General features: G+C 42.2%; 2 protein-coding genes and 1 non-coding gene across 3 annotated transcripts; 1 reads left to right on the top strand and 2 right to left on the bottom strand.

The window, feature by feature from the left end:
* Positions 1-309: 309 nt before the first annotated feature.
* On the bottom strand, positions 310-1,785 carry LOC133813922 (uncharacterized). Its single transcript, XM_062246954.1, has 2 exons — positions 924-1,785; positions 310-800 (listed from the first exon to the last, which is right to left on the bottom strand). Exons 1-2 carry the CDS (start codon positions 1,783-1,785, stop codon positions 310-312), a joined length of 1,353 nt encoding a protein of 450 aa, XP_062102938.1.
* An 11-nt stretch (positions 1,786-1,796) lies between these two features.
* LOC133813918 (uncharacterized) lies at positions 1,797-3,734 on the bottom strand. Its single transcript, XM_062246948.1, has 2 exons — positions 2,994-3,734; positions 1,797-2,951 (listed from the first exon to the last, which is right to left on the bottom strand). The coding sequence occupies exons 1-2, from the start codon at positions 3,732-3,734 to the stop codon at positions 1,797-1,799; spliced, it is 1,896 nt and encodes a 631-aa protein (XP_062102932.1).
* LOC133813407 (small nucleolar RNA R71) lies at positions 3,103-3,209 on the top strand. The gene has a single exon (XR_009884419.1). It is a non-coding gene; the product is annotated as a small nucleolar RNA R71 (small nucleolar RNA).
* Positions 3,735-13,885: the final 10,151 nt, after the last annotated feature.

Genomic DNA, 13,885 nt, shown 5'->3' with positions numbered 1-13,885 from the left:
GTGAAATATCTTGCTTCTTCGCTGCCCCACATAGTCGCTAGCGTCACACATTAATTCAAAAGGCACGTCCCAATCTGGAGCTACAATTATTGGTGCTGAAATCAATCTCTCTTTCAACTCTTCAAAGGCTTTCAAACATGCTTCATCAAAGTGTAATGGCGCCTCTTTCTCCAATAGGTTGCAGAGAGGCTTAGAGACCTTGGAGAAATCTTTTATGAATCACCTATAGAACCCGGCATGCCCAAGAAAGCTTCTAATATGCTTCACCGAAGTAGGAGGAGGGAGCTTCTCAATAACTTCAATCTTAGCTCAATCAACTTCAATTCCTTGCCTTGATATCTTGTGGCCCAAAACAATACCTTCTTTAACCATAAAATGGCATTTCTCCCAATTAAGAACAAGGTTTGTTTCTTCACATCTTTGCAAAACCTTGGCCAAGTTGCTCAAGCAATCGTCATATGAATCACCGAAAATAGAGAAGTCATCCATGAATACCTCTAGGAACTGCTCCACCATGTCAGTGAAAATAGCCATCATACATCTCTGAAATGTGGCAGGTGCGTTACATAGACCAAAAGGCATCCTTCGAAATGCGAAAGTACCATAGGGACAAGTGAAAGTTTTCTTGTGCTGATCCTCTGGAGCGATTGCTATCTGATTGTAACCAGAGTATCCCTCTAGAAAACAATAGTACTCTCTCCCTGCAAGTCTGTCTAACATCTGATCAATGAAGGGAAGAGGGAAGTGATCTTTTCGAGTAGCCTTGTTCAGTTTTCTATAGTCCATGAAAATTCGCCACCCTATCACAGTTCTAGTAGGAATCAGCTCATTGTCTTCATTTTCCACTACTGTAATCCCACCTTTCTTTTGTACACACTGGACAGGACTGACCTATGAGCTGTCAGAGATTGGATAAATAATACTTGCATCGAGCCACTTGATAATCTCCTTTTTCACCACTTCTTTCATGATAGAATTTAGCCTTCTTTGCCCTTCAATAGACCCTTTTTCATTGTTTTCTAACATAATCTTATGCATGCATAGAGAAAGATTAATTCCTTTTATGTCTGCAATGGTCCATCCAATGACCTTCTTGAACTTCCTCAATACATCCAGCAACTTTTCTTCTTGCTCCATACTTAACTCAGCTGAAACAATCAGAGGTAAGGTGGAAGACTTACCCAAATAGGCATATCTTAAGTGTGAGGGTAAAGCTTTTAATTCCAACTCCGGAGGCTCTTCCACTGATGGTTTAGGGGCTGCGAAAGACCTTGAAGAGAGCTCCAGAGATTCAAAATGCTTTCTTGTATGCAATCCTTGTGAGCTAGCTTCTAGCCAAGCCAAGTATTCATCCTCATCTTCTTCATGTGAATCAAACATCAAGAGTCTCTCTAGAGGATCATCAAAATTGTTTTCTAATTCCTTTGAAGCCAAAGAATCTACCAATGAAACCACATAACACTCTTCGACCTCATTTGGAAATCTCATAGCCTTGAAAACATTGAAAGTCACCTGCTCATTTTTAACCCTCATAGTAAGTTCACCCTTTTGCACAGCAATCAAAGTTCTACCAGTAGCTAGAAAAGGCCTCCTTAGAATGATTGGTACCTCCCTGTCTGCCTCATAATCCAACACAATGAAATCAACTGGGAAAATGAACTTATCAACTTTTATCAAGACATCCTCAATCTTCCCATCTGGATAAGCAAGAGATCTATCTGCAAGTTGTAGAGTCACTGTGGTAGGTCGGACTTCACCAATCCCCAATCGTCTATACACAGACATAGACATCAGATTTACACTAGCACCCAAGTCACATAATTCCATGCCACAATAAGAATTACCAATGGTACATGGAATGGTGAAACTCCCAGGATTTTCATCTTCGGTGGCAGCTTGTTTTGTAAGAATGAGCTACATTCCTTTGTAAGAGCCACTGTCTCAAATTCTCCTAACCTTCTCTTCCTTGTAAGAATATCTTTCATGAATTTTACATAGTTAGGCATTTTCTCAAGTGCCTCTACCAGTGGGATGTTGATATGAAACTGCTTCAACGTATCTAGAAACTTCTTGAATTGAAAATCTAACTTTTGCTTCTGAAAACGTTGAGGAAATGGAGGTGGCATCTTTGAAATTGAGCTTGCTGGTTGACAATGCTGCAATATCCCTGCAGTATCCTGGGCAGAGGCAGATTTTTGTGCACTAGGAAGTTCAGCATCTTTTTGGAATTCCTCATTTATTTGGATTGAAGAGGGCTCACCCTCATGCCCATACTCGGTCTTGTCCTTCTCCAACTCCTTTCCACTCCTCAAAGTGACAGCTTTACAATGTTCCTTTCCCATACTCCTTCGATTCTCAGTATCACTTGGCAGTGTGTCGTGGGGTCTATTTCTAAGCTCATTGGCTAGTTGCCCAACTTGGTTTTCTAAGTTCCTCAATGAAGCCGCTTGGCTCTGAATTATGGCTTCATTCTTCACTATATATTCCTTCAGCATGCTCTCAAGAGAGCTAGATTGTATTGTCGGTTGTTGTGGTCTTTGTTGTGGTGCTTGAGGGGGGTAACCCGGTGGAAAATTTGGTCTTGGAGGCAATGAAGGATTACTAGGGCCAGCTCCTTGATTACTCCATGAAAAATTGGGGTGTTTCCTCCATGATGGGTTGTAGGAATTAGAATAAGGACCATTCCTATTTTGGTTCCCCATATAACATACAGCTGATGGATTAGAGGGACAGTTATGAAAAGTATGACCCTCACAGCAATACACACAAGAAATGCTCTCCATTTGCCCCATTCGTGTCCCCATAGGCTGTCCCATTGATTGATTCATCCCCATATTCATTGTCTTGAGCATATTAGAAGTAGAAGACACTTGGGCCGCCAAAGAAGTGATGGCATCTACATCATGAATACCGGCCACCTTTCTACCGGTAGACAATCTAGAAGTGGGCCACTGATAGTTGTTGTTGGATATTCTCTCAAGGATTTCATATGCCTCATTATAGGACTTAGCAAGAAGAGCCCCATTCGCTGAAGCATCAACCACCATCCTAGTATGAGCGTTAAGACCATTATAGAAGGTTTCCATTTGGATGCAATGAGGAATGCCATGGTGAGGGCATTTGCGTAACAACTCCTTAAACCGCTCCCATGCCTCATATAAGGATTCTTCCTCAAGTTGTTGAAATGAAGTAATCTCATTGTGAAGCTTGGCATTTTTTGTGGGAGGAAAATACTTCATCAAGAACCGCTTAGCCAACTCTTGCCAAGTACTCACGGAATTAGATGGCAAGGAGTTCAACCAAGCTCTGGCTCTATCTCTCAAGGAGTATGGGAACAACTTTAGTCTCAATGCATCCTTTGTCACTCCGGGCATCTTGAAAGAGTCACTTAGTACAATGAAAAAGCGAAGGTGAAGGTGAGGATCCTCGGTTGGCATCCTACTAAATTGGCCCACAGTTTGAAGCATCTGGAACATGACTGGCTTCAATTCAAACTGTGCTGCCTGAATTTCTGGTCTGACGATGCTTGGATTAAGCTCATTGAAGAGGGGGAGAGCATATTTCCTGATAGCCCGATCTCTGTCATCAGCCACAGCAACTGCATTTTGCCCATTGTTGGCTGCTACTCCCCCTTGAGCAACTCCTGCTGTATTTACTGGTGGATCATGAACGACTCTTGGTAGAGGAGCAGCCCTCTGGGCGACTCCCTGTTGAGCCCCTTGCTCAGCATCCATCATTACTACTTCCCTTTTTGACTTTTGTATTCTTCACCTTCTTCTAAAAGTGCGCTCGATTTATAGATGAGTGGGAAGTAGTTCAGGGTCTTGATTCTCATTCATACATTATATAAACCTGAAATTGCACAAGAATCACCCAAGTTAGCACAAAAGAAAGAAAAATTAAATCAAATTGCAAGATAATCAACTTTACAATAATTGACTTTAAGCAATCCCCGACAACGGCGCCAAAAACTTGTTGCAGATTTTCCTAAGTGTGTGCAAGTGTACACAATCGTTGAACAAGTAATATAATGAAAGTAATTTTTATCGTCTCCTCAAGGATTTCCTAACAAATATTGGAAAAATCATCATCAAACAATTTGGGGTACAATTAACTATCCCTTTTTTTATGACTTGATCAATTGAACTAAAGAACAAAAAGAACTAAACAAGAGAATAAATTTAGGATTTTAGCAATAAAGCTGGAAAATGACAAATTGTGATTATTATGATGATGAAAGTTAGGCATATCAAATCCCCTTAATTTGTAGTTTTTCCCCTGATGTTGCAACAAAGTTCATAGCAAAGTTCTCTTGTAACTAGGATTTCCAATTTAATGCACATGCCATTTTTCCAAATGCTCATGTTAAAGTTCCATAAATTAGATTCACATATTCCTATGCTAAATTTAATTTCAAGAACATAATTCCAAGCATCAATCCTTCAAGTTTTCAAGGTGAATAAAATATTCCTAAGTTATTCACTAATCAATAACAAAAGTATCAACATGCATCAATCAAGCATTTCCACTAATTTTTACCCTTCCGGAATTAAAACTAGCTTGTCTCTCACCTAAGTTAATCATTCTCAAGCAAGAGATTTGCACAATAAAAATAGCTTAATTGAACAAGAGAAAATTTTCATAAAACAGTCAACAATTTGTGGGCAATTGCAAATTAGGGTTCATCAATATCCCTAATACAAACAATTTAAGTAATAGTAAAAATACCCAAGTCACCACAATAAACATTCAACATTATCTCAAGAGTTCAAGGAAGAAAGAAAAAGAACATAAAATTATGTGAAAGTAGATTTTAGAAGAACAAGCCAAATTGATAGAGATATTCTCTTCTTTTTCTTCTAACTCTTAATCCTCTTCTTCTTTGAACACCCTTGGCTGAATATGCTTGTCATGCCACCTTTTTGTTTTCTCCTTGTAAAGTTTGGCATTTTCATAAGAGAATAATCGCATCTCTTCCAATTCATTTAACTGCAACATTCTTTTTTCTCCTGCAAGTTGCAAGTCCATGTTGAGTGTTTGAATAGCCCAATAAGCGCGGTGCTCAAGTTCTACTGGCAGGTGACATGCTTTTCCAAATACCAACCGATATGGTGACATCCCCAATGGTGTCTTGAAAGCTGTTCTATAAGCCCACAATGCGTCATCTAATCTCTTGGACCAATCCTTGCGGTTGGGACTCACCACTTTGTCAAGGACACCTTTTATCTCTCTATTAGACAACTCAGCTTGCCCATTAGTTTGGGGATGGTAAGCAGTAGCTATCTTGTGCCTCACATCATATTTAGCCAATAAGCTAGCCAACACTTTGTTCACAAAATGGGTCTCCTCATTGCTAATGATTGCCCTTGGAGTGCCAAAACGAGTGAAAACATTCTTCTGTAAGAACCTCATGACAACTTTAGGATCATTAGTGGGAGAGGCAACTGCTTCCACCCATTTTGAAACGTAATCCACAGCTACCAAAATGTACAAGTCGCCATAAGATGGAGGGAAAGGGCCCATAAAATCGATACCCCACACATCGAACAATTCAACTTCAAGAACATTAGTTAAGGGCATCTCATTAGTTAAGAACATTAGACACATAGTACTATCCTTTTAACCCAATGATGCAAGTAGCAAATGCTTGTCCCTCATTGGTAGTCAGGTGATGGTTTCATACTCACTAGTAATGATACCTATACACAGATGCAGACTGTGTAGCAAGTGTCAGTGTAGCACGGTATATGTAATATCTCGTGTCCTCGTTATAATGATTGTAGACAAAAGTGTCTAAGTTGGACCAACCGAGTCTAGATGGGCTAATCGAGCCTATAACGAGTCTTAGATCAAATTATTGATCAGTCCCTCAAGGACCTAATTCGATTATGATCCAATGATGGCGACTAGTCTTTGGACCAGTCTCTTTTCTGATCGTCTGGGTCGATAGTTTCCTCAAGAACCAGGATCAAACATTATAAAATAATGGCGACTGGTCCTTGGACCAGTCTCATTTGTTTACCATATAGGTCGATAGGTTCCTCAAGAACCAAGTTCTAACATGATCAAATAAATTGGCGACAAGGTCCTTGGACTAATCTCTTATTTGGATCATATGGGTAGATAGGCTCCTCAAGAACCAAGATCGAACATGATCCATAAATTTGGCAACAAGGTCGTAGCACCTGTCTCTTTTATGGAACGTATGGGTCGATAGCCTCCTTATGAACCAAGATCGAACATGATCCATAATTTGATGGCAAGGTCCTAAGACCTGTCTCTGTTGTTGATCGTGTGGGTCGATAGGTTCCTTAAGAACCAAGATCGAACATGATCAAATAGTTTGGCGACAAGGTATTCAGACCAGTCTCTTGTTTGGATCGTATGGGTCGATAGGCTCCTCAAGAACCAAGATCGAACATGATCCATAATTTGACGACAACGTCCTAGGACCTGTCTCTCTTTTGGATCGTATGGATCGATAGGTCCCTCAAGGACCAGTTTCGAACATGATCTGATGGGGTTGGCAGGTCTAGAGTGACCAGTCCCTCGTTTAAAGAAATTTAAAGAATTAAGTGAAACTTAAGAAATTAAATTCATTCATTCATTGAAGATCCATGGTTGTTACATTGATTATTCGAAAATATAACATATGCCTCCTACTCGACTATGCTTATTTCCTCCAAGGATTTGATAGGAACGACATTCAGGGTGTCCACATCTTTGGCACTGGAAAACTTTGCCAAGGCATCAAAATTGGCATTCTACTCCCTCGGGAATTATATAATTGAGTATTTCTTGGACTGTGTAAACAAGTCCTTAACCTTGTTCAGGTACTGCACCATCCTAAGTCCCTTGGCTTGATACTCCCCCAGTACCTGATACACTACTCGTTGGGAATCACTGAGTATCTCCAGGGACCGTGCATGAACATCCCAAGATAAGCATAATCCTACTAGCAATGCCTCGTACTCAGCCTCGTTGTTTGAAGTGTTGAATCCAAATATGAGAGCATAGTGAATTCGATGATTCTCGGGGGTGATTAGTATGATTCCTGTGCCCGAGTTGTGTTCATTAGAAGCTTCATCAACATATAGCTTCCATAAAGGAGTATCTCATTTCTTCTCGGTAACTCCATTCTTCGACTAGTAGGAGGGATCTTCAAGGTTGGCGCTTTTGACTATGAAGTCTGCCAATGCTTGTCCTTTTATTGCTGTCCTCGAATGATAAGTGATATCAAACTATCCTAGTTCCACTGCCCACTTAGAAATCTTCCCGAGGCCTCTCGTTTCTGAAGAACTTGTCTCAACATTTTATTAGTTAGGACTTGAACCGAGTGAGCTTGGAAATATGGACGCAACTTTCGAGAGGTAATTACTAAATAGTAGGCTAGCTTTTCAAGAGGGGGATACTTAGACTTCGCACCTGCTAGCCTCTTACTGATATACTACACAAGGTGTTGTACCCTGTTCCCTTCTTTTACCTAAGCAAGACTAATTGCATGCTCGGTGATTGCCAAATAGATGAATAGTACTTCACCATATATTGGCTTCGATAGGACGGGAGATTGAGCAAGATGCTCCTTTAAGGCTTGGAAAGCTTTCTCGCACTCCTTGGTTCATTGGATGTTCTTGCTGCCCCTCAGTAGGTTAAAGAAGGGGACACACTTGTCCGTTGACTTAGATATGAACCTACTTAGTGCAGCTACTCTTCATGTTAAGCTCTGCACTTCTTTGATTGTGGTAGGTGACTTCATGTCGATCAATGCTTTGATTTTCTTGGTGTTAGCCTTGATTCCACATGAAATGACTATCCAAATGAGCACTTGAGAGGGTTTAAATTCATCCTATACTTTCTAAGTATTGCAAAGCATTCCTCCAAGTCTCGAACATGCCCTCCAGCTTTTTTGGACTTGAACAACATGTCATCAACGTATACCTCCATATTTTTGCCGATCAAGTCTCGGAACATCAATTGACTAAACGTTGGTAGGTGTCTCATGCATTCTTCAAGCCGAATGGCATCACCTTATAACAGTACAATCTATTGTCTGTCCGGAAGCTGGTATGTTCCTCGTCAGGAGGGTGCAGACTTATTTTATTATACCAGGAATACGCATCCATGAATAAGAGTATTTCAGGTCCTACAGTTGCATCGGCCAATTTGTATATTATTGGTAGTGGGAATCAGTCTTTGGGGCAGACCTTGTTCAGATCTGTGAAGTCCACGCATGTTCTCCACCTCCCCTTTGGTTTTGGCACCAGCATGGGGTTTGATACCCAATATGGGTAGTAGGCCTCCCTTATAAGACCCTTTTCCTTAAGCCGCTCGACCTCCTCCTTCAGGGCTTGAGATCGGTCTTTGTCAAGCAGTCTCTTCTTTTGTTGCACCGGTGGGTAGTTCTTGACCACATTGAGGACATGGCTTATCATAGATGGAGAAATTCCAACCATGTCCTTATGTGACCAGGCACAGACGTCCTGGTTCTTCTTCAAAAATTCTACCAATCGTGCCTTAATTTCCACCTTTGGCTCCTTCTCGACTTTAATTACTTTAGTCGAGTCCTCCTCATTTAGTAGGACTTCGTCAAGATCTTCGACTGGTCCTACCCCCATGACGTCATCCCCAAAGCGAGGATCAATGTCGTGTCCCTCGGTTTGGGAAACTTTCTATAATAACAAATCTTCGTTAAAAGGAGCCCCCGACTCTAGTAGAGTGTTTCTTTCAACGTCAAATTCCATGTTGACAACTTCATCCGTTCCTTCATTCTCTTCGCAGAAGGTTACTACCATGTTGTTTATGCAAGGTCCTATCTTTGCCTTGACCACTGAAAGATTATAGCATTCTCATGCCTCCCTTTGGTTACCCTATACGCATCCTTGCCCGGGGCTTGTGGGGAACTTCAAAGATAGATGCCAGATAGACACTGTTGTGTGTAAAGTCATCAGGAGGGGTCTCCCCGAGCATTACATTGTAAGTCGATGAGCAATCTACCACCAGGAACTCTATCATCACAGTCTTGTGCCTGGGGGAATCCCCCACCGTGACTGGTAGTATGATAGTTCCTGTTGGTGCTAGGCATTCTCCCGTGAACCCATATATCACTTGGGAACACGATGTCAGGTCCTTGACTGTGAGCTTCATCTTCTCGTGGGATGTTTTGTAGATGATATCTATTGAGCTTCTCGTATCTACCAAGCATCTCTTCACTCGAGCATTGGCGATTTGAATGGTAAGGACAAAAGGGTCATTGTGGGGGTACCTCACGTGCCTGGCGTCATCCTCCGTAAAAGAGAGAGTTTAACTTTCATACTTTGGATTCTTTGGAGATCACTCCTCGACTGTCATGCACTGAGAAGACTTCCCTACCTCTTGACTTAGGGTCCTTGCATATCGCTCATGATCATTGTGACTGTTTCCTGCTATGTGGGGCACCCTACACATTGTATCCAATGTTAAGTCTACGGCCGCTAGCTCTAGTGGTGGGCTCCTCTGCCTTCGGTACTCTAGATTCCTGCTCAGGGTTTTGGTCTTGACTTGGTACCTTGAGAGTTTTCCTGAGCGAAGGAGAAACTCTATCTCATCCTTCAATTGTTTGCACTTGTTTGTGTCGTGCCCATAATCATTATGGAAACGAAAAAACTTATTCTTGTCCCTCTTCCCTTCTGAACGAAAGGGTGGTGGCTCTAGGTATGGTACCTCCTGGTATGTTTCCAAGTAAATCTCAGCCTTTGGTGTAGTCAGGACGGTATAATTGGTGAATCTGGGCTAGTAGGGTTGATGCTTTGGCTGTTTGTCGGTTGGTGCTGACTTGGGTTGCTTTTCTCTAGTATGCTCGGCCCCTGAGGTACTCCTCTTCTTACAGTTTCCCCCATTGCCAACCTGAGGGTTTGCACCGTTCTTATCTGCCTTGACAGTGGTCAGATGGTTTATGCCTTTTCCTTCCTTCATGATAGCATCATCTTGCTTCATGTATTTGTCTACTCAGTCCAGGAACTCTTGCAAGGTTTTAATGGGGTTCTTGTGTATGCTATCTTAGGGACTATGATAAATTATTCTTGCTGAGATGGCAACGAACTTCCCTTCATCTCCTACTATGGATGCTTGTTTTGCCTCTTTCATGAATCTTTGGATGTAGTCCTTCAGGGATTCAATCTTCATTTGCTTGATGTTAGCTAGCTTATTGGCATAAGCTGGTTGAATCCTTTCGGCACTGAAGACCTTGAAAAATTCCTTCCTGAACTACCCCCAGGAAGTGATGGATCCAGATTTGAATTTCCAATACCATTCCTGAGCTGAGTCAGAGAGAGTGGTAGGGAATACCCTGCACCTATAATCATGCTCCACACCGAGTAACTCCATCTGATCCTCGAACTTTCCAATGTGTCATACTGGGTCCTCCTTCCCAGTGTATGTTGGCAGTTTCATGGTCTTGTATTTCGATGGTGGTTGAGCAGCTTGGATATTGGCACTGAAAGGACTACCACTTCTATGAGCCAGCTTGATTTGGAAGGTTTCTTTGTCAGACCCTGGACAGCCATGACAAGTGCATCTATTTGAGCCTGCACTGTTGGTGGGATTGCTGCTCTAGGTGGAGTAGACGTTCCTGATACCCCCTCCTGAGCGCTGGTCCTCCTGTTGATGACCTCCCTCAGATCCTAAGGTTGTGCATCTTTCCCAAACCTATCGAACACAATATTGATGTTGTTTAACGGTTCCTTTCTCTTGTGAGACTGAGGGTGTAGGGGTGGTAGGTCTGCCTTCCCCTTGTTGATGCGACCCTCCCCCCAAGCCTCTCCTCCTACATGACTTTAAGACTTTGAGCAGCCATTTCCATTCCTGTCTCGCCTCTCAGATGTTTGACCCCCATCTTCTGCGTTGTTTCGTTTGTCCCTTTGGGAGGGGGCCTTCGGGTTGGTAACACTCTTTCTCCGAGATGACGTGTTATTCTTCTTAGTGATGGATGAGGCAGTCTTAGACTGTGCCTCTTCATCCTATCTCTAGGAAAGTGGCTCTGAGAGCGTCCTTGGGGTTCGACTCCGCCCCTGGGACATCCTGCTACTGTTGTCTCGTATCCTTGTTGCTTTGGCCTGAGCCTCCCTTACCGCTTGAGCAGCAGCTTCAGCGTAAGCTCTGGCTAACTGGGTAGCTACCTCCAGGGCCACAGCAGCCTCCTAATGCCTCTTGTCAACTTCTTGCTCCCTCTGGATCATCCTCTAGACCTGCTCATCTCTCTCCTGCTATTTTCGTTCCATAGTTTCCCTCTGGAGAGAAATTTCTATAACAAAGGTCTTCTGCCTCGCCAGAAATTGAGCCATCTCCTCCTGGTGAGCATCTTGTTGATCTTTCGCATTAGGTTGGTATCCAACCTCCACCTGAGGCTCATTAATGGGATCGATGGGATCCTGAGTGGTGGACTCCTTGGAAGCCATCTTCTTTGTCTGACTGGATTTTCGAGGCATTGTAAGACTGATGAAAGTGTGTTTCTTGATTTCACACTCCGATGAAAGGACGAAAATGTTGACCTGTGAAATTGGCCAACGGTCGTATGTGTAGTATATGACAACTTTTGAATGGAATGAATATAATATACGACATAGTACAAATATCTAAACAAAACACACGGGAATTTAAAGTGATTCATCCTTGTTCTTGCGAATAGTAATAACCTAATCCACTTAGTATTTAGTATTGAATCGCTCTATAGAAAATTACAAAGATCAACTCAGAGTTTACTCCTCACAAGTTCGTCCAAAAGATCGATCCAAAAAGTCTAGAAAAAGAGTCCAGCAAAAAGAGTCCCAAAAAGTTCACTTTATGAAGCCTTGGGTCCTTTATTTATAGTACCCAGAGGTTGTTGCATGATCATTAGTACTGGAGGTCATGGTTTGGTACACGATCATTGTGAGTGGAGACAGGTGTCCACCTCCCCATGATTATGAGATTGTGGGGTCTTATCTTTGTTTCTATGGATCGTGGTTGATAATGCACAATTGAGACCTTTGAGAAAATGCTAATTCTTGATTGGTTTATGAGCCCTAGGTGCTAGGCATGACGACCCTTTAAAGCTTGGGTGCTAGGCCTGCTGATATTCTGGGTGCTAGGCCTGATGACCATCTAGGTGCTAGGCTTGTTGATCTTCTGGGTGCTTGGCCTGTTGATCTCAGTTTGAAAGAGCATGAGGCTTACCAATTGAAGTGTCTTTGGGAGTGTAGGCCGACCACCCTATGGAGGATAGGGTGGGTTGACCAACTTGAGGGGTTTTTCACATGCTTGGGCTGACCAACCCTAAGGGTTGGGGTCAGGCCGACCACCCCTAGGGATCAGGGCCAGGCCAACCACCCCTAGGGGGTTTTGGCTTGGTGGACTTCTCTATAGGTCCTGGACCTCTCTTTTTTGCTCATCGGTCTTTTATCAATACTTCGTTATTTTCCCTGATTTGGGATGCCACGTGCCACTTTCTCATTCACCACATCATCCCTAGATTTTTGAGGGATAACAGATCCCATTGTGATTTTCCTGCTAACTTGCTCCCTAGGATTTCCTTGTGCCAAGTAACTCAAATATATCCACATAATAATGTGATGTCACACATATATCACATATATTCCAAATATATCCATAACGTGCCAACTTATGAAAATTTCCCTTCAGATAAGAAACGGGCCCACATGCATATTTAATACACCTAAAAATGAATATCAAGTCATATTAAAATATAAATCACATAATCATACAATGATATACATAAATATCACATAAACACATAATTTTTCATAGTTTGCCATCCTGGCCCCCTAATCAAGGCCCTAAGTCTTACTAGGTAATTTGGGACGTTACAATTATCCCTTTCTTATAGAAATTTCGTTCTTGAAATTTTACCTCAACAACTCAGGCTACTGATTCTACATATCTGAATCCTACTCACAGGTCGCTTCCTTGACCTTGCTGTTCCTCCATAATACCTTAAATAATGGTATAGTCTTGTTCGTCAAGACCTTGTCCTTCATGTCAAGTATATGGACTATCTGTTCCTCATAGGAGAGATTTGTCTCAAGCTCCAAATCCTCATAACTCAATACATGAGTCACGTTTGACACATATTTCTGAAGGACCGAAATATGAAATACATTATGTATGACCGACAGTGCCAAAGGTAAGGCCAATCTATAGGCGACCTGATCGATCCTCACCAGGATCTCAAATGGTCCCACAAACCTAAGGCTCAACTTGCCCTTCTTCCCAAATCTTCTCACCCCTTTCCATGGTGAGACTCTAAGGAACACATAGCCTCCCACCTGAAAATTCATGAACTTGTGTTTTGGATCACCATAACTTTTCTGTCTGCTCTGAGAAGTGAGCATCCGAGTTCTAATCTTCTAAATAGCCTTATTGGTCCTCTGAACTACCTCAGGACCCAAGTATTTCCTTTCTCCTGTCTCATCCCAATGAATGGGTGATCTGCATTTCCTACAATGCAGCATCCCATAAGGAGCCACTCCAATGGTTGACTGATAGCTATTATTGTTGGAAAACTCTATCAAAGACAAATACTTGCTCTAGGACCCTTCAAAGTATAGCACACATGCTCGCAGCATGTCCTTTGATATATGTATCATTCTATCATATTGTCCATCTATCTAAGGATGATAGGCAAGACTGAACTTCAACTGTGTACCCATAGCCTTTTCCAAACTTCCCTAAAACTTAGAAGTAAATGTGCTACCGTTCTGACACAATGGACCTCAGAGCCCCATGAAGGCGCACTATCTCTCTCACATAAAGATATACGTACTATTCAATTTATACAAGTCATCCTCATTAGTAAGAAGTGAGCTGATTTGGTGTATCGATCCATGATAACCCACAACGAAATCCATTGTGA

The sequence above is a fragment of the Humulus lupulus genome, chromosome 1 (genome assembly GCF_963169125.1).
Source record: "Humulus lupulus chromosome 1, drHumLupu1.1, whole genome shotgun sequence".
In the NCBI taxonomy this organism is placed as follows: Eukaryota; Viridiplantae; Streptophyta; class Magnoliopsida; order Rosales; family Cannabaceae; genus Humulus; species Humulus lupulus.
The sequence above is the reverse complement of the archived record's forward strand: the minus strand, read 5'-3'. Positions and strand labels throughout refer to the sequence as shown.

Bases quoted from the DNA above. Each gene is read 5' to 3' on its own strand.
- LOC133813922 (XM_062246954.1), bottom strand. From the start codon at position 1,785: ATGTCTGTGTATAGACGATTGGGGATTGGTGAAGTCCGACCTACCACA. The intron at 801-923 runs GTATTATTTATC...GAACTGTGATAG, and splicing joins TATCAAGTGGCTCGATGCAA to GGTGGCGAATTTTCATGGAC.
- LOC133813918 (XM_062246948.1), bottom strand. From the start codon at position 3,734: ATGGATGCTGAGCAAGGGGCTCAACAGGGAGTCGCCCAGAGGGCTGCT. The intron at 2,952-2,993 runs GCATATGAAATC...AACAACTATCAG, and splicing joins TTGCTAAGTCCTATAATGAG to TGGCCCACTTCTAGATTGTC.